This window comes from Odontesthes bonariensis, chromosome 9 (assembly GCF_027942865.1).
Source record: "Odontesthes bonariensis isolate fOdoBon6 chromosome 9, fOdoBon6.hap1, whole genome shotgun sequence".
Taxonomy (NCBI): domain Eukaryota; kingdom Metazoa; phylum Chordata; class Actinopteri; order Atheriniformes; family Atherinopsidae; genus Odontesthes; species Odontesthes bonariensis.
The window spans coordinates 33544461-33571547 of record NC_134514.1 but is presented as its reverse complement, the minus strand read 5'-3'; the positions used below and the strand labels follow the sequence as shown (position 1 = coordinate 33571547).

Below are 27087 nucleotides of genomic sequence, written 5' to 3'. Positions count from 1 at the left end.
TACCAACCAGCTAATAAAAAAATACATCTGATCACTTCCAAATTGTGTGAAAAGTTGACCAGCACATTGGAAACTTGAGAGAGCCGTTACCAATGAGCATACTAAGAAGGATGCGCCTGCTTCTGTAAACACAGTCCTGTGATTATCTGGATCAGTCAGTATTAATGTCAGCCTCAGATTATGTTCTACATCCATCCTGCTTCTCTGTTTGCTTTTTAAGACGGTAAGTGCTGAAAAGGAACCTTACAGCCTTGTCTGAAAGCGTAGGATATTCACTGTGTGCCCCTATCCAAAAGATTTGATTGCTCCGTATTATGGAGCATTTTCTGAATATTTAAAATCAAGTCAACATTACTCAAGAAATTTTGGACCCTCCAGGCAGTTTTTGTTTGGGGACCTGTATTTCCTGTTACACTTCTTTGCTCATTGGGCATTAATAAAACTCTTCATCGACAGTGCTTCAATGTCCTCTTTTCTTTTTTTAAATGAACTTTCCTCCCCCAGCTCCACTTCACACAAGGCTTTGGGTGATCTTTGGTTTGGCTGCGGCTACACGAAAACGTTTTTCACACATCATCCAGCACGGAGCTGTTTTGGATCCGTTCATAGATCACATCATCCGGCCCGGAGCCGTTTTGTACGCCCCGGAGTCCACTGCTATCTGGGTAGCCTCTTGTACATGGGGCGCCTGCTGTATCCACTACGCCACAGACTGCCCCATGCTCAGACTTTTTATGGTTTCAGGGTATAACAGAACTTTTTTTTTAAAGAATTTTGTTCAATCAAATATTCGGGAGAGCATCTTTGAGGAATTTGACCATCTTGAATTTCATGACCGCAGTCAATCTCCTGACAAAGATTGAGTGATGCAACTGAGGGTTCCAAAACAGACAAGCAGCACCACTTTATGCAAAACTGCACTGGTTGAATGCAAGTGTACATAAGCCTGAATGCATTTGCACATCTTCCAGTTCACAAAATAAAACATTTAAATGAGAGGGAGAGAGAGGTGGGGGTTGGTTGACACGTGACAGATAGGAGTGATAAAGTAAGGACTGATACTGTAACGGCTACACGGAAACGAAACAAGTTTTTTTTTTTAAACGGGTACGAAAATTCTTGCAACCACACGGCAACGCTGCGGTAAAGACTCAGGTCCAGACGAAAACGGATGAAAACGATGAAACGATGCAGTACACATGCCACTGTGTCACGCCACGCTGTGAGACAATAGAGAAGTCTCACAGCGTCAACGTTTGACTGACGCAAAAACGTTTTCGCTGTAATAATGGAAACGAAACGACCTCGTTTTCAAACTTTCCCACTCTGGAACCCGTTCTCAAAAACTATCGTTTTGGGGTAGTGGGAACGCCGGCTCCGTGTGGCCGCGACAGCGAAACGATAAGAAAAAGTATCGTTTACAGTGAAAAACGTTTTCGTGTGGCCGCAGCCAAACCAAAGATCACCCAAAGCCGGCGGAAGTGTTTATTTTTCAAAAAAAAAAAAAGTGTATGCAAGATATGGATCTGGAGTTGCTCGACATCGAAGAACAGCTTCTTTTATTGGAGTTGGCGAAAATGCAAAGGAGGAAGCCACACAGACAACCGGAAAGGCACACCGAGGACCAATCACAGCCGCTTTTGTCTGCGCACTTCCGTTGGTGGTGTGCGTGCATCCGACGTGTAGTCAGGATTTTTCTGAGGTGCACGACAACGCGCGCAGAGCCTCTGCGTGGGGGAGTGGTCAAGATTTTGACGCTCGCAGAGGCTCTGCGTCCGAGCGTCAGAGGCTTTAAGAATCAGGCTTAAGGGTAGGCTCAGGAACAGATCCGCAAAACGGACCCGGATCGGGGTCCACTTGCACACCGGAACGGATCCGGAACAGATCCAGATCACGGATCCACACATTAAAGTCCAATTTATGCCCTACGGAACCGGACGAAATTCGTCTGTCCGGTCCATACGTTGCTCCCGGAGCTTCTGTTTATGCCTCCGTCCGTATTGCGCACGTCCGTAAGAAATCCTCTAGAGGGCGGTATATATTGAGTCATTGTCGGCCGCGGGTTTGAGAAACATGGCGTCAATTGAGGAAGTTGCAGTCATACAAATGTATATACCCCCTGACCACCTCACAAATCCTCTCCTCCATTACCTGGCATTTTTAAATCTTAAAAATTTTTAATCTCCTACTCTTCGTTCTTCTTCTTCCTCCATAACTTCCGGAGCCAACACGCTCCTGACTCTCTACTGCCCCCACGAATTCCTCTGGTATTGCTCTGTTTCGCCCGGAGCACAGTTTTGCATAAAGTGGTGCTGCTTGTCTGTTTTGGAACCCTCAGTTGCATCACTCAATCTTTGTCAGAAGATTGACTGCGGTCATGAAATTCAAGATGGTCAAATTCCTCAAAGATGCTCTCCCGAATATTTGATTGAACAAAATTCTTTAAAAAAAAAAGTTCTGTTATACCCTGAAACCATAAAAAGTCTGAGCATGGGGCAGTCTGTGGCGTAGTGGATACAGCAGGCGCCCCATGTACAAGAGGCTACCCAGTTAGCAGTGGACTCCGGGACGTACAAAACGGCTCCGGGCCGGATGATGTGATCTATGAACGGATCCAAAACAGCTCCGTGCTGGATGATGTGTTCTATGAATGGATCCAAAACGGATCCGGGCCGGATGATGCATTCTATGAACGGATCCAAAACAGCTCGTGCCGGATGATGTTTTCTATGAATGGATCCAAAACGGATCCGGGCCGGATGATGTGTTCTATGAACGGATCCAAAACGGATGCGGGCCGGAGGATGTGTTCTATGAACGGATCCAAAACGGATCCAGGCCAGATGATGCGTTCTATGAACGGATCCAAAACGGCTCCGGGCCGGATGATGTGATCTATGTACGGATCCAAAACGGCTCCAGGCCGGATGATGCGTTCTATGAACGGATCCAAAATGGATCCGGGCTGGATGTGGCACTAAAGGCCCATTTATGCCCTACGGTAAATACGGAAACGGACGCTTTCACCCGGTTCCGGGGGTCGTTTCATCCGTCAGTTTGTCCGTAGGTCAAGAGCTTAGCAATCCGGTGAGCTCCGGGCAAAACGGAGCAATACCAGAGGAATTCGTGGGGGCAGTAGAGAGTCAGGAGCATGTTGGCTCCGGAAGTTATGGAGGAAGAAGAAGAACGAAGAGTAGGAGATTAAAAATTTTTAAAATTTAAAAATGCCAGGTAATGGAGGAGAGGATTTGTGAGATGGTCAGGGGGTATATACATTTGTATGACTGCAACTTCCTCAATTGACGCCATGTTTCTCAAACCCGCGGCCGACAATGACTCAATATATACCGCCCTCTAGAGGATTTCTTACGGACGTGCGCAATACGTGCCCAGTAATATTGTTGTAATGTTTTAAATACTTGAACGCAGTTTTTCTAGAGAATATAATTGTTTTGTATATGGGATTATTCTCCATCGACTCTTTTGGGCTTTCACATGCGCGAGCCTACAACTACCCGGTGAGTTACATGCTGTTTATAAAGTTGTTTTGTAACGTCCCCATGCCAGTAATGTGAGAACCATGCATATGGTTTTGATGGTAAGGCTTGTGACTTTATTGTCGGATGGGTTATAAAGTGGTGTGACGTTTCTGCAGTGTGCAAGTTGTTGTTTTACGTGAAAGGGTTAGCGCTTGCCCCTTAGCCACCACGTATTAGCCTCGCATGACAGGGTGTGCGAACAGAGCGATCTCCACACAGGGAGCGCAGATTTGCACCTGTCTGTGTCCTACTATCAGTATTTGACAACCTCTAGCAATGGAAACACGCTTCAAATGCCCCGGAGTTCCCCTTTAAGCCTGATTCTTAAAGTCTGAAGCATAAATCAGGCTTAAGCCTGATTTATGCTTCAGGCGCAAAGCCTCTGACGCTCGGACGCAGAGCCTCTGCGAGCGTCAAAATCTTGACCACTCCCCCACGCAGAGGCTCTGCGCGCTCGTGCACCTCAGAAAAATTCTGACTACACGTCGGACGCACGCAGACCACCAACGGAAGTGCGCAGACAAAAGCGGCTGTGATTGGTCCTCGGTGTGCCTTTCCGGTTGTCTGTGTGGCTTCCTCCTTTGCATTTTCGCCAACTCCAATAAAAGAAGCTGTTCTTCGATGTCGAGCAACTCCAGATCCATATCTTGCATACACTTTTTTTTTTTTTTGAAAAATAAACACTTTCGCCGGCGCCCCCGAAGTTCTCGTCACCGCCCACCGAAATTCTCGCGAGGGGAAACTGCTGTGCGTCCCGAGAAATTCCAGACCGAGGTTGCAGAACCATAACATGAAAAGTGGTTCGCGACCAGAGCAAAGCAACATGTCAAGACGATAGACGCAGAACTATAATCCACCCTTTACTCGGCGCAACCTCGCTTTGACCCATTCTTACTAGCTGGTCGCAAATGGCGCAAACGGTCACGTGACCCAAAATTCCGCCACGCTCCCCCGTTGCAAGCTAAAAAATCCTCGCGCATCGCAAGGGCGCGCACACAACTTTTTTTCTGACTTCGCGCGAGCTCAACCGGAAACAGCTGACCAAGAGAAAGGAAACATGAACACTGCAGAGACCACGGTGACCGAGAGGGTGCGCCTCTACAAACATCTGTACGACACGTCTATGAAGTTACACTGGGACAACGTTGTCCCAAAGGACAAAGTTTGACAACGTTTGACAAAGTTCGTCTTGTTGCAAAGGACGAACATTCCACCTTCTCTTCTGTTTTTGCCAGCAGCCGCTTAGCTCTGAGATACATATACAGTTCTACACCCAGAGTAAATACATTCCGCATCAGATGTGCCAGCCTCTGCTGACGTGACACCACAGGTGGCATTGTGTATGCTTTCTTCGTATGCTTTTCTTCGTCCGGTTCTTCAGCTTGTTTCCTCAACAGTGACGCCCGCTGGTCTGGAGAGAACTGCAAATGTGACGCATACTCGGCGCAAACTGCGCTTATGAGCTGAAGGAACTGTGAAGGGGCTGGCGCTTTCGATGACGTCATTAATGGTTCTCGAGCCAGAACAGTTGCGCGGTTGCGCCGAGTAAGAATCAGGCTTTTTTTTTTTTTTTTTTTTTTTTTAATACAACTTTATTTTGCTTTACAAGATACAAAAATAGTGCAAAAACATGACAAGTATCATTAATAATAAATGAAGAACAAATAAGCATACCAATAAAAATACAAACATAAGTAGTTTAAATAATAAATGAAGAGAGAGAGAGAGAGAAAGAAAAATATATAGAGAGAATATACCAGGGGACATGAACAATGAGAATTACACTGAGTTAAAAATTTCAAATTGGGAGACTAGATTTATAGTTTTGATTGCTTTCTTATTATTAGAGGAGGAAATTGACTTAAAATATATCTGGAGTTCTATCATGAAATCTTAAAAATTGGGTTTCACTTTGGCAAATTTACATTTGTGAATGTAATATTTAGCAAGAATTAAAATGAGATTAATTAAAAAATATTCTTTTTCAGCAGGGGCATCACTCTTTATAAAACCAAATATTATATTTTGCAGAAGGAGCTTAAAATCACAGTATATATGATCTAAAATAAATCTACAGATATCTTGCCACAGCTTACGGGTATATTCACATTTCCAGAACAGAAGAATAATGGATTCAGTGTGAGTGTCACAAAAGGCACACTTCAGATCAAGATCAACAAATTTGAATTTAATAAAGAATGATTTAACCGGGTAACATCTATGGATAATTTTGAATGACACTTCTTTAACCTTATTAAGCACAAAGAATTTTTGAGGAAGAGACCAAATTTTATCCCAACATAAATCATTTACACAACTTTTCCAGTGAAAAATTACAGGAGAAACAGATCTGATATTACTTTGGAAAAGAGCACGAATTTTACAATTTTTCTTTTTGCTAGAAGAAGGGACAAAACATATTTTCCCAACTGGTGAGTTGATTACCTCAGTGAAGGGAGCATCAAGTATAGAGGTAGATGTGTTGCTTTTAAATAACATTATTACACCAGGTGGGATTGCATCAAAAATGATGGCAAATTGTTTTGGTGTTACGGATATTCCATAAAATTGAAGGAACTCCTCATAAGAAAATAAGCTACCATTGCTATTGAATAGTTGTTTGACCCAAATTATATCATTGTTGAACCACTCCCTTAAGAATAACTCGCCGGATTGGATGCCTAGTCTCGCCGTGTTGCTACTACAGTGGGTGTGTACAGAGGGGCGTGTAGAATGGCTCCGGGGGAAAGTAAATAACTTGTGATTTTAACCAACCGAAGTTTCTCCCTCTAAAAATTTGAGTTTTGGAGGGAAATTAATGTGTATAAATCGTCAGCAATGGAACATTATTTCATATTGCACCATGGATCCGGATCTGCTAGCGAGGAGAGCTGCGAGGAGAGCTGCTGCTGCTGCAACACAGGAGATCACATGATCTACTGTCATTGGATAACGCACTCCGTCTGCCGTGGCAAATTTGCATAAAGTTCGAGCGAGCCCAACTTTTTGACGTGCCGCAGGTCCCCCGCTCGCCGTGCCGGAATCCCCGCATGCTTTGCGAGCACGGCGACAACGATCGGCCGGATTTCTTTGAAAATGCATTGAATGCGTTGGATACGGCTTGACGTGCCGGAATAGTGGACGGCTACCGTAAATCCGGAACGGATCCGGTCCGGAGTCCGTTTGCTATCTGGGTATGGTCTTCGCTGCAGCTGGTTCCGGTTCGAGTCCAGCATCTGATGGCCCTTTTTGCTGTGTGTTATTCCCCCTCTCTCTCTACCCCCTGCTTCCTGTTTCTCTACACTGTCCTATCTAATAAAGACATAAAAAGCCAAAAAAAAAAAAAAAAAAGACTGAGCATGAAGGAAGTAACTCACTCAGCAGCCACTTATCAGTATGTATTAACTTTTTCAATTTTATTTTCCAATTTTAAGAATTTTAGTGTGTTGGCAAAATTATACATTTATTTGGTGCATATTGTAAGTCAGTACTGACAGAGGAGTGTGTCTGTAAATCAGCAATCATCAGACTTGGTTTGAATAAAGCTTGTTCACAGAGAGGAGAAACCTTTAGAAATAAAGACTCTGCTCTGACAGTCAGAGAGGTATTTCTCTCAGCACAAACATCTCATGTCACTGTCCAACAAAGGCACATGAACAAATTTGCAATGAGCAACATTAAAAGCTTTTTCTCTCCTTTCACATCACCAAACCTCACTTGACTTGAACTGCTCAATTATAACACAGAACACAAACTATATATATATATATATGTATATGTATATATATATATATATATATATATATATATATATATATATATATATATGTATATACATACATCTCCCCCCTGTAAACTAAATATTCAGCGCTAACACAATTATACCATATTATCATAAAACACAGAATCATATTTAATCAACAGGATCTTTGGTTGGTATGTGCAGCCGCACAGTCCTACTTCTCCACCCAGAGGAGGAGGAAAATTTCTATCATCGACGAGTTCGGGGAAAAGAAAAAGAATATTGGAGACATTTTCAGGCTCCTCAAAACCACTTTTGTCCACCAGTTTTTGGTCTCATATGCAGGCTTAAAGGGGTCGAAGTTAAACAGAGATTTTTGTTGTAGATTTGGTCTGTTGAAGGTCTGAACCAGGAGACCTGCAAAGGGAGTTACTGAAGTCTTTTAGTGTTGTATGACAGCAGGTTTCCTTCTCACTGCTCAAACAAATGTCTTTCAATAGGAAGCTGCAGCCAGAAAACAGTAAACTTCATTTAACCTAAAAATGAGCAGCTATTCATCTAACTGGTTCTGCTGGGACAGAAACTACACCTGTCAAGACAGAGTGGCATCAGTCTTAGTCATTTTGCTAAAGTCTTGGCAAAAAAGCGTTCTCAAAAATGTCAAATTACTCGCTTATGGAAGAAAAACATCTGCACAATAAAGCTCCAATCTAAAAATCACTGCTTTTGGCCTTCATGAACATTTGAGGTAGTACAACCTCTGACACATCAAATGTAGCTTGAAATGAGGACTTTTAGTTTCACAAGTAGTCTGAAATTCAGTCCCACGGGTTTGCCATTGTAAAAACTGAGGCTCTTTCTATGCTAAGGACAAATAAACTGCTCTAATAGCTTTTTGGCTAAGTTAACTCCTATTGGTCAAACTCCAGTTAGATGTAGACATCAGAGCAGTTTGGGAGCTGTGATTCTTTGGGACAGAAAACAGGCAGATGATGGAGGCAGCAGGAAAAGCAGAGGAAAGATGGACTGATGTCGTGGCTGTTAGTTACGTGTTCAACTCATTCTGGCATTGAGTATCATGAGTTTCATATATCTTTAAGAGCTCCTAAACAAGTATGAAAATAGTTAAGCAAAAAGGCAACAAGCACGGGGTATTAAGGTAAATGACTGCTGTGCTTTTCTATTCTTTCTTTTAACCTTTCTTCAGCCTCTACCACAAACACATCTCACATACTTTGTTCATCATTTTGCAGCATTCAGGGTTTAAACTAAGCCACACAAATGGCAGGTTTTTCATCGAACATCAGCTACGGTATTTATCCAGATGTAGCGAGTCACGGTGTGACAGGAACAGCTTTTTGAGGGCAAAAGCATCAAAGTGACTCCTCCTCTTCCCTGAAGTTCTCAACAGCCACTCTACATGCTGTCAGCTCCGATCTCCACACCTTCACCTGTCCCGGTTAGAAAAGTGCCAGGAAGACAATCAAGTCCATTAGTAAAGGGGAAAAAAAGGAAAGAAGAGGAAAGGAAGCGACAGGCAACAGCTTACCCTGATTTTCTTCGACAACTTTCTCCTTCTAATTAACTCTGATTCTAACTTTTCTATTCTAACCTCATTGTTTTCTTGTTCCCGAATAAAGCACGATAAGTGCAAGAAAAATGCACCACAAATATTTGTTATTCTTTGGTTTCATATATAAAATCAGAATATTCAAACAGCAACAGTATTAATCCCAAAAATATTATATATAAACATAAATATATCAATTAGTTTTGCTGGATTTTTATTTTTTTTTTCCTATATTTTGTGTTTATTCTAAATTGAAAGCGAAAGCCACCCATGTGGTTACAGCTGGTGTCTGATTGGCTTAGGCAGAGCGTGGTCTGCGGTCGTGTGATTGGAGGATGGCAGAGGTCAGGGGTTCCTGGTGTGTGTGGTCATCATCTGGAATTCAGTCTGGGAGCCGTCTGGAAGAAAGCCGCCAGGTCAGAGTTCAGCAGGACAGAAGCAGAAAGTAACACAGACAAACAGTAAAAATGTGCTTAAACCCAATCCCAAACAGACATTTCTGTGTGGTCACTGAGCAAATCGTACATGATGCAAAGTCATGTCAGATATAGTTATTATAAAAACATTAACTTTAAATAGAACAAGCACAGATGAGGGCTGCATTCCATGAAGAGGAAGTTCTGCTTTTATGCATGAATTACAACTTATCAGCATGAAGCAGAAAAGCTTCAACTCTTTAACAACATGTCAACCACTGGATCCTATTTAAAGAAAAAAATGTGAATGTGATCTGAAAATAATTATGTCTTCCAATCAGCTTTTATGTCATTTCAAATTGAACAAATAAAATAAAATCTGTATAAAAGTTGTATTTCTGTAGCTCACAGTTTATAAAAAGGATGACCAAGTCCACTTACCACAGACAAGTGTCCGTTCTTAGCCTTGGCCACCAGTAGTTCTGATCCAGGCGTGAAGTCTATGACCCCTTCTTTCCCCTGACCGGCTGTAAACTTTATACTGAAGGGACAACACAGCAACAGTGAGACAGTGGTAGCAGGAAACAGCATACACTAAAACAATCCGTCTGTTCTGCTTCTCACCTGCCCTGGTTGATGTTGACGCTGTTGATTTTGTCGGCGCAAATGGCGATCTTGGTCAAGGTCTCAATCACATGGTCGCTCTGCAAAACCACGTCACCCTGGGAGGAAACCACCAGGCGGAACAGTGGATACTCACAATCAAACAAACCTACATGAAAATGTGCAGGACCACTTGTGACATGCCGTTGGCCTCACCTTTTGTTTGTTGTCGTCACTGGGCACGTGCAGAACAAACAAGCCATCGCTGAGAGAGCTGACTGAGATTCCTGCAGGGAAAGAACATGAGTGATGTAACATTAGCAGAGCACCTGTGATGATGCTAAATCAAATAACTGGTCAAATATGTATGATTCTTCATATAACCCTGAGATTTGTTCTCCTTCATTTAACTCAAACATGGCACTATGTTTGGACCTTTCAGGGCTCCGTAATCGATGCGCTGTTTGAGTTTGCCCTCCTCTATGATGACGGCACTGTTGGCGGTGAGCAGTAGCTGGCGGGACCGAGCCTTGTAGCCTTTCCTGTCATACTTGGTGACTGGCACTGCATACTGAGATCAGAGTAGACGGAGTTCATCACACTGTTCATGGTGGACTCAAGACAACAACTTAGTGTTCACTGACCTTCATCTTCTCACTGCCCAGAGCCTGTAGCACCTTGGGGTTGATGTCCTCACCATCTGAGCAGAATCAAACTCATTTAGTTTTTTAAAGCGCACAATATGAAGTGCAATGTTGGAGGAAATATGTTTGAGTCTTACTGAGCCTCGTGCTCACGAACAGTTTGGGCACGCTTTGTGGGTAGTTGTCCTTCTTGTCCTTAAAGATCTCACTGGCGATCATCTTCTGCTCCATCTTTTCAAACAGATTGATGACAGTAAAAATGAAGATGGAAGCAACAAACCATACAGTCAGGTTACGAATATGGGACATTTCTCACCTGATGTTTCCACTCAGGACTGATCTTCTTGCAGTAACTCCACACCATGTTCTGCATGCACATCTTACGCAAATGCTCTGATGCCTAAGAACACAGATAGTGTTGTCACAGTACATCGAATCACTATGTAGTTGTATGAGTAGAAGTTACTAAAGCAGGTGTTCAGTTCATGCATTTGTACAAATTTTTGTTTTGTGATAATTATAAGTGGAACTTCAAGTAAATGCAAAACAAAAAATACAGGTATGATACACAACAATCCAAAAACATATGAACCCCTCCCACCTCAGTGAGAGCAGCAGGAGGTGTCGGCCAGCTCTTGTCCAGGATGTTCTTGGGTAGGTTCCTGCGCAGCTTCATGAGGAAGGAGTAACGCACGTAATCCAGGAAATACTCGTTCTCTGGACAGCGCTCCTTGTGGCGGTAAATGAAGCCTTTGATAAACCTGAGGAAAGAAACAACTTGAGGATTTAGAAAAGGTTGAAATAATCCAGAAAACACATGGAAGTGACCATCCAATTCATACCAATAAACAGTTCCTTCAATGGACACAAGTCAGGAAAATAACATCTGAGGTTGTGTTCATCAGATTAATATGAGGAGATGTAGACAAAGGGGAGATATGAAGTAAGATAAGGCTTTCTTTCCCTGATGTTTTCCAGTCAGATGTGGGCCTAAACTTATGTTCTAATGAAGCAGCATAGTCCATCATCTGCTGGTCAGCCTTGCTGGTCCATACCTGCGAATAGTATCAGCAGCCTGCCGTCTGCGCTGCGCCCTCCTTCTTGCCAGGATGCCCCTCCACCACGCCTGGATTGCAATTGCTGCACCAGACAACAGACAAGAAGTGCTGATGCATTTTGTTTGACATGGTAGTTATACATAAGATGCTAGTAAACGGTAGACTCCTCACCTGAGATTCTGAGTTTCTGATATTTGGACTTCTGGCTGTAGCCTTTCCATCCGGCCTGGAGCTTGGTGGCTGTGAGGTGACAAATAGTTAGAATCTGCAGCACCGCAGGTGTTAACATCTTAACATGACTCACTGATTCATACCAAGACTATGTTTCCTGGTTTCCAGTGCTTCCTCAGTGGCAAACAAGGTCTTTGGGAAACGAATGAAGATTTTGGATCTGTATGGTAAGAAAAGCCAAATATATCAAACACTGAGTGCTTTGTAACAGCGCTCTGAGAACAGAGTCAAGAAAAAGAAAGACGGCTCCTTGTTTGAAACATCTGTGTGCTGCCAACCTGCCCAGTTTGTACTCCTCAGGCTTGTATCCAAGGTGTTTGACCAGGGTGGACACTCCATCAGCCAGCTTCCCCTGCCAATTGGGCCACGTGTCTGGACATAGCGACTTGTACCTGCGCATGTGCAAGCCAAACACGACGTACACAAACACAAGTAAATACTAGAGCGTTCTCTGGTTCAAAGCCTGAGGTTAAGATACTCATCACTAAAAACAATTCACACATGAGCCTGCAATTACATCTGCACTGGCACAACACCATATCAAGGAGCAACAGTAAGTAGAGCCCTGGTGATAAGACATGTCAGGCGAAGAAAAACTGTTAAAAACATCTCTGATCACTAATTTTAATTCTTTCAAAGCAAAAACAAAGAATTGTCCCAGCCTCCAAAGATAAAAGATTTTCTTTGTCTTATGTGACTTTGTTCAAGATTTGAAGTGTTGTTCAGACAAGAGTCAGTGCGTGTTTCATGATTCTGCACCACAACACAAGAAAAAGTCATTATTGTTTGTGACTGGAAGCTGTGACAGACCCTGGCGCACGATACATCACCTCTGAAGGAAGATCTCGTAGCGCCGTCTGTAAGCAAAGCCGGCTCTCCTCACCCTCAGATTCTCCATCAGTCCCAGGTACTTGACCTGGTGACGGATCAACACCTCATCAAATCGACCTGGGGCAGACGATAGGGAGAGATCAGGGTCAAGTCACACTGAAAAAAATGGAACAGCCTGTTGGGAAAAATGAACCAGAGACCCAGTAAATGCTAATCAGCAGCAGTAGGAGTGACTGAAGACAGAGAAACAGTGTGAAAGCAACAAAAGGCAGAGTGTGGAGGGAAACAAAGGCCGAGCCGATATACTGACGACCACACGGAGTTACACTGCGGCTCCTGATGCAGCAGAAAACAAACTGTCTGGGTTAGAATTAGTGAAAGCACAGGATTAAAATTTGTTGGAAACAAATTATCTAATTGAAGCTGTTAAGCTGCTTCTACTGTGTTTACAAGAACTGTTACATTAAGCTGACAAGAATCCCTTTAAAACAGCCTTTATATGGGGGCATATAATAAAACAATTCAAACCTCAGGGAATATATTAAACTTAAATATTTTATCAAGGAAATCAGAATAATTTTCATTGTAATTTTTCCTTAAATAATATGCTTATTGAGCAAATTATCAAAGCCATAAAAGCATCCGATTGTTCAAATACAGACATTTGTGATTACTTAGCAAAAGCCAAACCACATTCATTCAGGTTTTCAAGCTGAAACGTTTTCATGCTGTAGGGATATCAACTTTTCAACATTAACAATTCATCAATAGTTCAACTTTACAATTAGCGCCAGTGACTGTATTTATCATCCCACCAAAACTAACTCCTTCTCCTGGTGTCCAGCCCAGGGATAAAAAAAAAAAATTAAAAAAAGATGAGGTGTTTTACTGCTGAAGTTCATTCATGACAGTTTGTTTATGAGGTTGAAATCCCTGACAGCACACTCTGGAGTTCTGTGCAACTTTTTTCTATGATAACAAAAATAAATATACAGATACAAATAAAGCAGTACTACCTGCTTGCTTGGAGTCATTGGGCTTGATGCAGCGGACGTACGACGGCTCCTTGGACATGAGGATCTCCATGAGTTTCGCCAGACTAGCTTTGAACTGGGTGGCTGCCTAGAGAGGCAGACAGAAACGGACAGAAAATGGATGAAAGCTGGTTAAAAAGGAAAGGAGAGATTAAGTTTAGAGGGTGGAAAGGGATGTCAGTCAGTACGGGAGTAGAAAAGAAGAGGTGAGGAGGCAGCTGAAGCCTGCGGGCAGAGGTGATGACCTAAGAAGAGCTATGTAAGCAGAGCAGTGGCTGACGCGACTGAACACTGGGCCCAGTGTGAAGGACTGGGACGCTAACTCGCCAGCCTGTGACAGGACCCCGCATCAGTGTGTGTCTGTGTGAGTGCTGTGTGTGCAGGGCATTCCTCAGTGAGTGGGCAGCCGCAGAGAATCCCCATTAGATAGCCCACTCTACAGCAGAGAGGGGAAACACAACACTGTTTGTTGTGCTGTGGGAAAGTAAGCTGGAACGCATGGAGGGATTTCTAAGGGTGGAAAACCAGCAGGGAAAACCTTAGAACATGAGGAGACACACACACGCACACACACACAAGAAGGTTTCTCACCGTGTCGGGACGTTTTTTGTCACTAAGCTCCTCCCTGTCAAAACACTGCGTCAGGATCTTGTTCTCTGACATACACATGACCTGCAGGTGCACACACAGCACATGCTGAATCTCCACACAAGACAACACAACATAGCCTTTAAATGTTGCAATGTGTCTGTTCCTATTTCATCCAAACTAAGTCTCACCTCCTTCAAGTTTCTGAAGAGCAGGTCATTGTTTTTGTCCAAAAATCCTGAGTCAAAAAAGAAGTTTTATTTTCATACATGTGACAAAAAACAGCAGCCCTCAATATCACCGGTCACTGGCAGATCAAGCGATCCTGTTGTTCTATATTCATATAATCAAAAGTCATTTTTCACTATGGGACATACCTACATAATATAGGTTACATGCCATTAAATTATCAGTTGATGGGGTTTGCTCTAAGTCCACATCCAACAATTTCTCTAAACTGCCCTGCTGCATTGAGGAGTGCAGTCTAATATTCATATAATTCTGTTCCCATTCTACTGTAACTCTCTAACTAATTTGAGGAAGCTTCAGTGTTGCTGTTTTTTTAAAATGTTGTTGAGTTTGAGACACTCAGCATGCCTGAACAGGTCTATGCTTTGTTCATAAAATCCTGTAAGCACTTTAAAAGATCATTCTTTCAACTTTCAACATTTCTACAGCACTTTACTTTGAGTTTCCACAGAGATTTATCACTCATTTTCATACACTATTCGACTGCAGACAAACATAACCAAACATCTTGTTTCTCAGTTCTAAATAGTGACTTCATTTTATCAACTTATTTGCTGTAAAGAAATATCTCTAGTTGTAGTTTGGTAACTAACTGAGCAAATGTAGGTTAGTCGAGGTGGTTGAAAACAGTCTTCAGTTGACATATGGAAAAAAAAAGGGTCTTAAATAATAACGTGACGCAACCAAATATATTGTTCTTTAAAACGGCTAAAGATCTAGCTAGCTAGCTAGCTAACTAACTAGATAATTCAGTCATAGATGTGACTGAGGATTTAAGGGTTTACTCCAGAGATTTGTCCAGTTTATTATCATACACCTAATAATTGATGTCCCGCACGTGGTAACTACCCTCCTCCTCTTTTTTCTTGCCATCCCACTGACAGACATTATTATGTTTGGAAGAAAAAGATATTTTCCCACACAATCTTTTACAGAGCTGTGAACCTCTCCCCATCTTTACTGACTCTCTGTCAGGCTTCTTTAATAATCATTCATGTTACTGTTGCCAACAGGCCTCATAAACTGGGAATGTTTTTAACTTATTTTGCCCTCCAGGTCCCAACTTTAAGAAAGTTTATTTATGACATCAGATTCAATATGAGGACAGATAATCTAAAAAATAATAATTTTTAAAAAAGAGTGAGTAATTATTTTGTTCACATTTCACCTATTTCACATTTCAGCAACCTAAGTTAAACTGACAATGAGCTTATATATAAGAAGGGTAAGAAAAAGTAGATAGGCAGGAAATTAGATCAGGTTAGGAAACTTTGACTGTTTGAGAAAAAGCCTTGTAGAGACTCAGAATAGCAGCTAATGAAAATAAATTCATCATGAGAGCATTTAAAGCACAGATAAGTGTCTTCGGTATTTTATTAACAACCTGCTTGACCTGATTTGTATGGATTTATTCATACGTAAGTGTTGATTGTAACATCCAGAAAACAGTGATGGTGTTTAGAACTGGAAAGGTGTGTGACATATGCACCCAAGTGCCAAATTAACCACAACATCAGACATAATAGACGTGCACACACACACACACACATACACACACACCGTTGACATTGTAGTTGACCTCTCCAGCGTAGTGCAGCAGTCTGAATTCCTCTCGGCCCATTACCTTCCGGGTCTTTCCATCAGCCAGCTTATGACTGCAGGGAGACACACACACACACACACACACGCACACGCACACACACACACACAGAGTGTGGATTCATCGGTCAGTCAAACAGACACAGAGTCTGTGGTTCACATTCTAAATATAAACAAAGAGCTTCAGTTTAAACACTGTGTGATCAAACTGGGATTGTACGAGGAGTGAAGGCGAGTATCAAACTAACGTGACAAAGTGTGCATGTCCTCCAACAGTGTTCTCCAGCTTCTCCAGGAAAGTGAAATCACTGGCGTCTCCAGGCCTCAGACATTCCTCATCCTGTGTTCAGAGGAAGGAGATAAATGGTCTTACAGGAGGACACCCAGAGGGGAGGTTAGCTCAGACGGCACATTGTGTCTCCTCACCAGGATGGAGATAATGCCTTTAAACTTCTCCTCCACCAGGTCACAGATGATCTTGTTGTTAAAATACTGGACTGGCTCCCACTGGAAAGACACAAATACTACTTTGGTTGGTTACAATATAAAAGAAGCTACCATAGTGAACATAATGACATTGATTGCTGAGGAGTCCAAAGCACAGCTGGGCCAGACAGAAAATGCATGAACAACACCGACATTACCAGCCTAAAGCCACCAAAAGCATATGAGCAGTATGCTTCAACACAACATCAAAGTGTTGATTTTAATCTGGACTCTCATGAGGATGGACAGCTGTTATAGCATCATATATCCAAACATCCACAAAATGCCAAGAATCCTGGCAAGCAGACACACCCCTCACCCTCTAAGATGTGAACACACACATGAACACAGTGCTCCACAGGCTGACTTTTAGCTCATGTTAGCTCTGTCACATAATTTCCACAGAAATGACAGAGGGAGCGGCCCACGGTCCTCATGTCTCCTCATAATGGACTCTTTGAGGGGCGAGTCCAAGTTTCTCCCACAACCTGTTTGCTCTCTGAACACATGCATTTATATGAGACTGAAAACAAGAAGCCCTTGTTCCAGTAAAGCAAAACAAAACAACATTAATGCAAGGAATACAAATGGGGAGTAGAGAAAAGGGTATGGAATCATCTTCCAATGCCGACCTGTGTTGACATGTACTAAACAGTTCTTAAACGATTTAAGATTTTATCTGAGAATGAATGGTTTAAAGGTTTGCTTTCTAATGGAGGGCATCTTGCAAAAGCTATAAGCCCTTTGTGGAAATTACTTTGAGCTGATTCAATTAATAATTTTACATTGCAAAACACCGCAATTAAAATCATGTTAGGATCTCTTTGGAAAGATCAAACTCTGACTGATGACAACGAGTGAAAAGAAAATATGTGGGAATATAAAGCAAAACAGACAGAAGAGCTGAAGGTGGCTTTAAAAAAGTGGAGAGGTGGAGAGTGAAGGAAGGGCGCTGAGGTAGAAGGTGGAGTCTGACCGTGATGCCCTCAGCCTCGTATTCATCCTGTTCTGATTTGAGGGTGAGTTCAATGAAGAGCTGCTGCAGCTTCTCGTTACAATAGTTGATGCAGAACTGCTCGAAGCTGCAACAGAAATCACATCAACTGATCTTGTGCCGAGAAAACCACAAGAACATCAATATGTTACTGATACTGGTTTGCTGCCTCACAGTGTTTTAACAGTATCAACTAACAAAGTAAAAAATAAACATTGTGCTCAACCAACTAACATTTAACATGTATCTATTTGGGAGTGCAAACCTCTCTATGTTTTAGTCTCAATAAGTGTACCTGTTATGCTGGAAGACCTCAAATCCATAGATGTCCAGCAGGCCAATAACAGAGTAACTCTTGTGAGAGTCGTCCTGTTGGAGAAGCAGAGCAAAACTCACATTTGGCTCCAAATACAAAGGACAACATTAAATCGAAAAAACAAGTGGGTGTTGTGGTTTAGTTGAAGTTCCAAGCAGGTTTTAGAAAAAGATTCTGAGCAGCTCTATTAAACACAATACATATTGTAGAGCTGAAATGTAATGATAAGAATATCTTTGGTATTAATTTGGAATTTAATAAAGGTTAATTAGTTACCACTATTATGTTACATTATATTATATCATATTATTATATACAGAGCTGCTCCCACAAGGTGGAGCTGTGGTAACAGAATAAAAACTGAAACTCACACAATTTAATGATTTGGTGTTATTCAGTAAGTTATTTCAGTGTGAGTGTTCATCTTGATTAGGAAACAAAAGCTGACAGCACACCAAGTTATGGGGTTGATCAAAGTGCGATCCCCATGGGTGTGTGTGTGTGCGCGTGTGTGTGTGTGTGAGTGTGTGTGTGTGTGTGTGTATACCGTGTATGCAAGAGAAGCATTGATCTTGTTAACTAGCCAGGTGAAGGTGCGTCCATAAACTGCCTTGGACAAAGCATCACGGGCTGATGACGCCTGCTCCAGGTTCAGTGGGCTCATTAGCTGATGAAACAAACACAAACACACAGTGCCAAGTGGATTCAGGCAAAAACAAAATAACAGTTACAAGTTATAATTTTGTCACACTGGACAAGAGCAGACATTACACAGAGAGGAAAGCTTTGTATACAAATGCTTATCACACAATGACAGTCTGTATCCAAACTTACCTCCTCTCCTTTGGCAATTATCTTTTTGTGTGTGAGTGCCTCTGTCAGCACCGTCACATTCACTCCTAGCAACTGGAAAAGAACAACAACATTAGGACACTAATAATCCCGCCAGAGACAAATACTCCAGCCCAGTAAACAGACAGACGTCATGCCAGTCAGCAGCTCATCCTGATTACACTTTCTGCTTATTATGTCTGGCATTTGGTATAACTGATGCAAGTCTGAGGAACAAATGAATGAAGCCTTCAAATAATCAAATCAAATGCTTTAGTTTATCAAAAGGAGACTGTATTTATCTATCTATACATATATATATTTGTACATAAAAAGTAATGCATAATCAGTTATAGAGAGAAGGACTTTAGCATAGAGTGCAAGCAGTGGTTACAATGTCCTGCCTGTGTCTTTGTCGGTGTAAGGAAGAGGACAGGACATCAAAATAAGCTCAACATTTTATTGCTTTTGGAAAGATCTTGTAACAAAATCAACATTAAAATGCTGAGCCAGTTTGAATCAATTCAAATGAACACACTTGAAAACTCGTGTGAGTGAAACACGAGACGATCAGTTCAGGGACCATTGAGTGTGCTTCTTGTAATCATAGTTCTATCATAATCGTTAAAGCTCCACTCTGGCACTGAGAGCTGCCAAAGCTTCATAATGCGTGTCCCTGGGTCTAACCTCGGCTGTATTTCCTCATGGGGACATTGAGTCGTTTGATAAATATGAACTCAGGTCCTCTATTTCTTAATTTTCTGTAAGTAATGTTTATCATAAGCTACTTGATGCTGAGTCTTACCCTGGCCAGGTACTTTATCTGTGTGTCTGAGGTGATGCAGGCACTGCCTTCTTCCCCACCATACTGCACATTGCCAAGGTGAAGCACACTGGCTATTATGTTCAGCAGCTCCTGCACAGACAAAACACAGTGGAAGGAGGGAATTAAAAAAAAAAAAACAGTGAGTAAGGCAGCAGGATAAGGAGAGAGAGAAAAAAGGAAAAGAGGAGAACAAAGGTGAAAGGATAAGAGGCAGCAGAAAAATAAGACCAGAACTTAAAGCTGAGGCTATCTTTGACTGATAATCCTCGCTTTGATTCAAATTAGGATAAGATAAGAACAGGACAGGAATGTAACAATCTGCAAACCAAGTACCACACCTGGTGTAAAATCTGTGAACAGTGTGAGATCTAAGAGAGCTCTGGAAGCAAGCCCAGGCTCATGAACATGTAGGAAGACTCCCACGCTGAGCATAAGTGAGTTCTAACTATCTAATAACAGCTACACACACAGTTCTGTCTAACCAACATCCGCAGTGAGACAGACAAAAAGCCCCCTCAGGCACATGCGTGCTCTGGTGTTTGTAAGGAAAGCTGTGCTTGAGACTGGTGCGTGGTTAATGCACATCGTCCCAGTGCTAATGATTATGCCAGCTTTATTTTGGGGGTCAACTTCAACTTTTGGTTTCAAGACTTTGGGAGTAGTTTAAGCAAGAAATGCTGCTTAGAATTGCCTCCCTATATATCCACTTCATGGAAACAGAGACCGCTGCTGCTATTCCCACACCACCTGAGGTGACAAAGCAAATATGTCGGGTATGCTCACCTCCACCTCATCCTCGTTGAAGCCAATCACAGTCAGCGCTTTTCTCACCACCTTCCAATCACTGCGATCATTTATGGAGCTCACTTTGGGACAGTTACCCTGTGGAAAAAACACACACACACACACACACACACACGCACACACACGCGCACACACACACACACACACACACACACACACACACACAAAACATTTGTAAACAAAGTCAAGCATTTTGTAAGGGCTAATTATTTTCCATACAGTTTAGCTTTGTAGACTGGACTAACACTGTGAACATGTCAGGCAAAACCCACAAAGTAAGTAATTGCTGGTTGCAGGTAAACACCCACTTATATGTGACGTAAACACCTATTTAGTTAAACACATGTGTAAGGTGTTTTTGTTCAGAAGCCGTTGGAGAGTTTGTCTGCACGTTCACTGAGAGGGAGATTTCAGCAAGTGCCTGAAGGCAGATTTCTCCCCTGAGGAAATTTCCTGCTGCTGCACTGAGAGTCCTCAGCTGAGAGCATACTAACACACTCGTACACAGAATTAGCCGGGTTTCCATTCACCATCGAAGTAAATTTGAAGTGAAATTGAAGAGCTGCAGAAATTAAATCGCAGACACTTCTCGATCGACTGGGTTGAATGCACAGTGTCACCAGAGGGTGGCAGCCTGTTGTATGTTTATTGTGGCTTATTGCACCATTGTCACAGTAGAAGAAGTAATTGTCCAAACTCGAAAAAAATACTGCAGTGGACATCCACGAGAGGAAAATGGAGAGAGCACTTCTTCAGGAATTACTTTCTCTGGGAATATTATATCATATCTGGGAAGACAGTGGTCAGTGGCATGAGTTTGTTTTGAAACTCAGACCTGAAACAGCTGGCAAGTCACATCAGTTTAATCTCTGTCAGGTTGGACGAGATTCACAAAGTTCTGTCTATAAGCAGCACCATGTGAGTCGAAGGGAAACAACATTTCAGTACACTGTATACTAGTACGTGGCTGTATTGACAAATAAATGCTTGAGTCTTGAAATGAGTGTATAGCTGTTCTTAAAGTTTCCTTTCACATCATCTTAAAATGATTCATAAACAGCAACGGAAACACAGAGATTGTTAAAAACACATGAGCTGAAGCTTCTGATGATACTTTTCGTGACATGAATGCAGTTCAATAATGATGAAGTTGAATTAACTGACAAACTTTATGTTTATGCATGTGGCAGAGGCTTTTATCTGAAGCGACTTACACTCATATCCCAGGTAGACAGGTAGCGTAAGGGGGTCTTGCCTAAGGACCCCTTCTGGAGGTAGTACCTTTCATGCAAGGGGTGAGGTCAGGATTCAAACTCCGGTCATCCACATGAAGGGCAGCAATTTTACTACTACACTATCCAGTCGCCACTGCAGGCCTGCACTGACCAGTGACAGAAACTTATTATTATTTGTGTATTTTATTCTTACTTTGACCAGGTACTGGTACTGTTGGGGGTTCCTCTCCAGGCCGAGGCGTCTCAGCAAGTCATCCTCTCCTCCCTCGATCAGCTGATAGAAAATGTGGAAGTTCCTCTCCCCATGATTCTGGTGGACAACCCTGGACTTCTCCAGCAGGTAGTTGATGATGTGGCCTCCCACAGGGGCACCCTGCAGACGGTAGAAAGACCAGGGGTGGAGGGGTAAGGAAGGTGAGGAGGAAGAGGAGGCAAGGGTAAGGCTTGGGTACTGAGGTGCCATGTGGGGTTGATAAAACATGCAGGTTCCACAGGGACATTGTTGTGAAATGATGACAAAAACATATAAAATAGAGTGTACCCACAAATGGGAGAAGTTCGAGGTGATGTATTTAACTGTGTTGAGTGAAATAAAGCATTTAAAAAATGCATGTTCTTAGCATTGCTGTACTACATTACCACCATCATATAGTTAATATGCAATGTTAATTATATTTCAAACAGAAACCTGGTTGAGTAGTGTTGCCTGAATAAATGACTGTTCCTCACCTTGAAGTCAAATTGAATGTCCATGTACTTTCCAAAGCGGCTGGAGTTGTCATTACGCAAGGTCTTGGCATTGCCAAAGGCCTGGAAGGGGGGAGAGTTGATAAAGAGAGGAGTGCACAGGTGGATTAAGGAACAGAGATAACAGGAGCATGTAGAGGGAAAGGTGTGATTAAGATGGGAAAACACAAGAGGGGAATGGAGTGAAACAAAGAGAATCCAGAGGTGTTACAATCCTTGTAGTGTTCGTCTCAGACAGTAGTGCAGATTACAGGGCATAGTGTACACACGCACACATGACAGCTTTAACACATCTGGACAGCATCTGCTGAAACAACCAGACACCTCAAAAATCACTTTGGTCAACTCTAGCTCCTTTCTGCTGCAGTCACTCTTCACCCAAAAACAGAAACATTCTGCTACTTTCTTTACAAAACCTTCCAAAATATCCTCAACTGTATTCTGAACAAACATGTTTAAAGATCATCCAGGTGTTTTGTTGGTCTTTGAATGGATTTTTAGTCCATTGTCAGTCCACAAGTCAACAAAAGGACATGAAACAAACAGAACGCTTTCTCTCAGAATGGACCAGATGGTAAAAAGATGTGTCTTCTCACCTCCAGGACAGGGTTGGACTGGAGCAGGCGGTCTTTAACGGTCTGCACCTGGTCACTGGCCGGACAGGTGACAGCGTAGTACTGCAGAATCTTCTTGGATGCCTCCGTCTTGCCGGCACCACTCTCTCCAGATATCAGAATGCACTGGTCCTTCCTCTCCGTCCTCATAGAACGGTAAGAGTTGTCTGACACTGCATAGCTGGAGAAATAGTGGAAGCACATGTGCTATTTGAACACATTATACATGAGGTCTTGTGCAGAAAAGAAAAATAGATTGGCAAGGGCAAGGCTAGCAATGTAAAAAAAAAAAAACCTGCTCAATAGGGTTTGCAAATCTAAGGCAAGACTTGTTTTAATGCAGCTGTCACAGTGAATCCTCCCTTCTTCATGCTTCTAATGTTCACTTTTCACTGATATGGGTTAAGAGGTGTTTCTGTCTGTATTTAGAAATCTGGTCAGTAGCACTGTTGAACGTAGTTGTATTATAGTATCAATCAATAGTTTGATACTAGTTTTATGGTACAACAACCAAGCAGTCAGGAGAAAAAAAATATTAATTTATACTAATTCAGACATTAGAATCATGAAGTAACCTTGAACTCAACAGTAAAAAAAAGAAAAAGAAAAAGATAACTAAATACATAAGGTCAAAGGTAATGTGCTTCATTTAAAACAGTGAAAATAATAAAAAATTAAAGTCACGATCTATGAAAAATAAAGTTGCTCTTGGAATTTGAAAAACTTGTGTTTGGAATGTGACATATGATAGTGTCTCTCAGAGGGTGTGTACATGCTAAGATATTTGAGTCTCGTTATAAATCAAAAAAGGCTAGAGGGAAATACAGTTACTTTTAGTTGCAGTATCATTCATCAGGCCTGCACTACTATCACCCCAGCTTTGTTGTTTCAGTGTGTTTGGACACATTTCTGACACCAGACTAATTGCTGAAAGATAAAGAGCAGCAGCTTGATCGTAACAGCATTGTGTATGCGTGTGTACTATTCATGTCTGATAGTTGAGGTTGAGAGGGTCATGTTTAGCTCAGAGGAATTCCCTCTCGAGGAAGGACATCTTTCTCCTGGTACCATCATCTGCTTGCTTTCCAGCTCTTCCTCATGTTTTCTCTCCATCCACCCTCTTCACTTTCCCAAAGTACATATCTTTCCACTCAAACGGAGAGAAAACATATGGCCACATTCTCAAGAGCTGAAGTAAAGAGGACAGAGGTGGTAGTGGTGGTAGTGTGTGTGTGTGTGTGTGTGTGTGTGTGTGTGTGTGTGTGTGTGTGTGTGTGCGTGTGTGCGTGCGTGTTGGGGGGTTCATTCCAGTGGCAACATTTCCAACACGTACTCTGTCTGTAGCAGTGACATCCTGCTGACTATATGACTGATAGATAGCAGTCATACCATGTGAGCATTCTGTAGACGGCTGACTCTGTGAGAGCAGCACACAGTGCAAATATTCCCATGCACTTATGAGCAGTGTAACAGTATTTGGAACAAAGTTATGTCATTCCAGGGAGAAAACACACAAGGCAAAAGTTAACATACATGCCAACAATTATTGATACATCCAGTGTTTGAGCCAATTAATAAAACATGTTCCAGCTGTACAACCAGTGAATAATTCCTCCCACCTGACCATTGATGCGTTTCTGTGGCTGTGATGGCCAATTTGAAAAGTATCTCACTAATTTAGAAATGTATTCCTACAACACCGTCAAAAACTCCTACTCTACTCACAGTGCAAATCAACTATTAAAGGTTTAGTCAGAGCTTGAGGCTGTTGCATGTTGTAATGACGCATCAAGCCTCTGGCTGCTACCCTCAGACTCAACCAACACCGGCAGAAACTACATCACTTGAGGATATTGATCAGCCTATAAGTGCAAATAGTTGTGCAGTGAATGTGTATCTGAGCTGTACTCTGTGAGGTCCAGAGAGGCTGTGCACCTACATGTGTGGTGAGACCTCATAGAAGTTGACCCCGCGATATCGTTCCATGTGATTCTTGGTGTAGATCTCCAGGTCTTTGTATGGGTTAACTGACACCAGCACTGAACCGATGTAAGTCTGATAAAAAAGGAAACATAACTGTCACATTACATCCAACAGACTCACTGAGTCACAGTTCTATATCAGCCCGAATCTACAAAACAATGTTCATGTGATTTTTCCTGATGATGAAAATGTACATTTAGAGAAAGCAGGGTTAATCTCAAATGTCAGTATGAACTGCATAAATCAATAAATCCAGAATCAGGGGGCACAGGTCAACACGTTTAACCCTCCTCACGACATTCACTCACATAGATGAGGTTCTCTTTGAAGCGTTTGCGCAGGTTTTCTATGAAAGCTGCTTCACTGGTGTAGTTTTCCAGCAGGACAAAGTCCTGCACGCCCACGCGGTCTCTGGCTGTCAGGGCCGACTCCATCATAGCCCGCACCCCGTCACTAGCCACCACCTGGAAGAGGACAAAGATGGCGAATGAAACAACGATACAACCAATGTTGAGTAACAGCTCATATGTTGATTAATTGCTTATCATAAAGTGTGAGCACCTCTATAAAAACAAATAATTTATTTATCTATTTTTTCTTCAATAATAAAGCTGAAAAGGACCAAATGATTTTTAAATGATGTCCTGATATGTAAAACATCCCAATTAAAGGAGGGTGTCCTTTATTTGTCACGACAGTAGTTAAATAACAGCACCTCACCATTAGGGTGGCATTATGTTTGGAAAGACTCAAACCCAAAGGCATTTCATTTAAAGTAATATAAAACAAAGAACAGGGGAAAAGAAATCTGAAAACATCACTTGTATTACCAAAAGATTCCCTCGTTTTTTTCCACCCAACAATAGAGGACATTCATAGCACTCCTGAGAAGAGTTATTTCATGTCTAAAAGCCACTTGCAGACCTCAAATTCATCCAACCGACAAAACAACATCTTTTTTACAACATCCAAAGTTTCCTTTACCACAGACTTTAAGAGATCTTACCACCTGTATGTGTATGTGTGTGTAGCGAATGTATCACTTAAACCAAAGTGAAACAAGCCACATGTTCAAAAATATACATGACAAATTTAGTATCAGAGGTGAAGTCAGACAGCAACACTTACATGTTTCAGCTCATCAAAGCGTTTGCCCAGGAAGCCGTGTTCTAAAATAGAAGCTTGAGTTTTGTGCATGAGACTGCAAATGTTACTGACATCCATGTTTAAGATGTACTGAGCTGGATAGAACTAAAAAAATCTATCAGCAGTGATAAAGGGTAGAGGAGGTGGAGGCCAGTGTGAGGACAGGGCAGGGCAAAGACACACACAAAAGTACAGCAGCTGTTGTTGTTATGTTAGGCAGTGCAGCAGTCTTATCCCTGAGGAGATGACAATAAAGACATAGAGTAAGATACAGAAGGCTTCAGGGAGGAGAGAACATATTAATTAGAGCCAGGTGAGTCAAGAGGGAAAATAATGAAGAGGAGGAAAAAAATCAAGCAGATGATATGATAGATTATGACTCCAGTCCTGCTCCATCACTCCATTTAAACTACTGGAGAGTTAACAATACTCCCTGAAATTCCACACCTCAACAACACAACACCCAGACCATTAAATCACTGCAGTGCTTGTGTTTTCAGTGCTGGGCAGGGACAAACGTGCACAACATCTTGTGTGAATTTCACCCAAGTATGCAGGAACATGTGAAATCCCTGCATCTAAAGAGGAGCTGTAGTGTCCCATTGAGCTTCATGTGTGAGGAGAAAAGAGGATGAGCCACAGTACAGCTTTAGGAAAACAGGTGACACAACAGCAGGCTCCTTAACCTAAAAACATCAGCCAATTACATTTGTACTCTTTAATGAAACCAACAACATTTATCTTTACAGCCTTTCAGAAAGGAAAGTTTTTGGCTGGGAAGGAGGCTGTTAGAGCTGACTCACCTCACAACTTTATACTCTGATGTTGACTCAAGCTTTCACCGACGGCCCCTTTTACTATTTAATTAAAGCTGTAAAATGACTCTGAGAGTTTGGACACATGTCCTCACAAGGGCATAAGAATGGCAAAACACCAACGTATAGACAAAAACGAATTTATGAGTTTCTGGTAGTACACTTCAGCTGGAACACTTATCCAAA

At 42.1% G+C, this 27087-nt stretch overlaps 1 protein-coding gene across 6 annotated transcripts in view; it reads right to left on the bottom strand.

Annotated features, from left to right (window-relative positions):
* Positions 1 to 6927: 6927 nt before the first annotated feature.
* Positions 6928 to 27087, bottom strand: part of LOC142388621 (unconventional myosin-Ic-like) — a 49856-nt gene continuing 29696 nt past the window's right edge. For all 6 annotated transcript variants that reach the window (XM_075474087.1, XM_075474086.1, XM_075474092.1 and 3 more), the window contains 31 exons: positions 25249 to 25404; positions 24897 to 25012; positions 22940 to 23138; positions 22326 to 22406; positions 21790 to 21969; positions 20341 to 20439; positions 19537 to 19647; positions 18735 to 18806; positions 18448 to 18567; positions 17880 to 17953; positions 17567 to 17672; positions 16531 to 16611; positions 16353 to 16444; positions 16066 to 16160; positions 14448 to 14494; positions 14260 to 14340; positions 13651 to 13756; positions 12634 to 12751; positions 12082 to 12195; positions 11887 to 11963; positions 11744 to 11812; positions 11570 to 11654; positions 11116 to 11275; positions 10831 to 10914; positions 10652 to 10745; positions 10515 to 10570; positions 10306 to 10441; positions 10087 to 10157; positions 9892 to 9989; positions 9709 to 9808; positions 6928 to 9249 (listed from right to left, as the gene is read on the bottom strand). In XM_075474087.1, coding sequence (XP_075330202.1) covers positions 9223 to 9249; positions 9709 to 9808; positions 9892 to 9989; positions 10087 to 10157; positions 10306 to 10441; positions 10515 to 10570; positions 10652 to 10745; positions 10831 to 10914; positions 11116 to 11275; positions 11570 to 11654; positions 11744 to 11812; positions 11887 to 11963; positions 12082 to 12195; positions 12634 to 12751; positions 13651 to 13756; positions 14260 to 14340; positions 14448 to 14494; positions 16066 to 16160; positions 16353 to 16444; positions 16531 to 16611; positions 17567 to 17672; positions 17880 to 17953; positions 18448 to 18567; positions 18735 to 18806; positions 19537 to 19647; positions 20341 to 20439; positions 21790 to 21969; positions 22326 to 22406; positions 22940 to 23138; positions 24897 to 25012; positions 25249 to 25404 — 3105 coding nt within the window. In that variant the 3' untranslated portion in view covers positions 6928 to 9222. The remainder of the gene's footprint in view (positions 9250 to 9708; positions 9809 to 9891; positions 9990 to 10086; positions 10158 to 10305; positions 10442 to 10514; positions 10571 to 10651; positions 10746 to 10830; positions 10915 to 11115; positions 11276 to 11569; positions 11655 to 11743; positions 11813 to 11886; positions 11964 to 12081; positions 12196 to 12633; positions 12752 to 13650; positions 13757 to 14259; positions 14341 to 14447; positions 14495 to 16065; positions 16161 to 16352; positions 16445 to 16530; positions 16612 to 17566; positions 17673 to 17879; positions 17954 to 18447; positions 18568 to 18734; positions 18807 to 19536; positions 19648 to 20340; positions 20440 to 21789; positions 21970 to 22325; positions 22407 to 22939; positions 23139 to 24896; positions 25013 to 25248; positions 25405 to 27087) is intronic.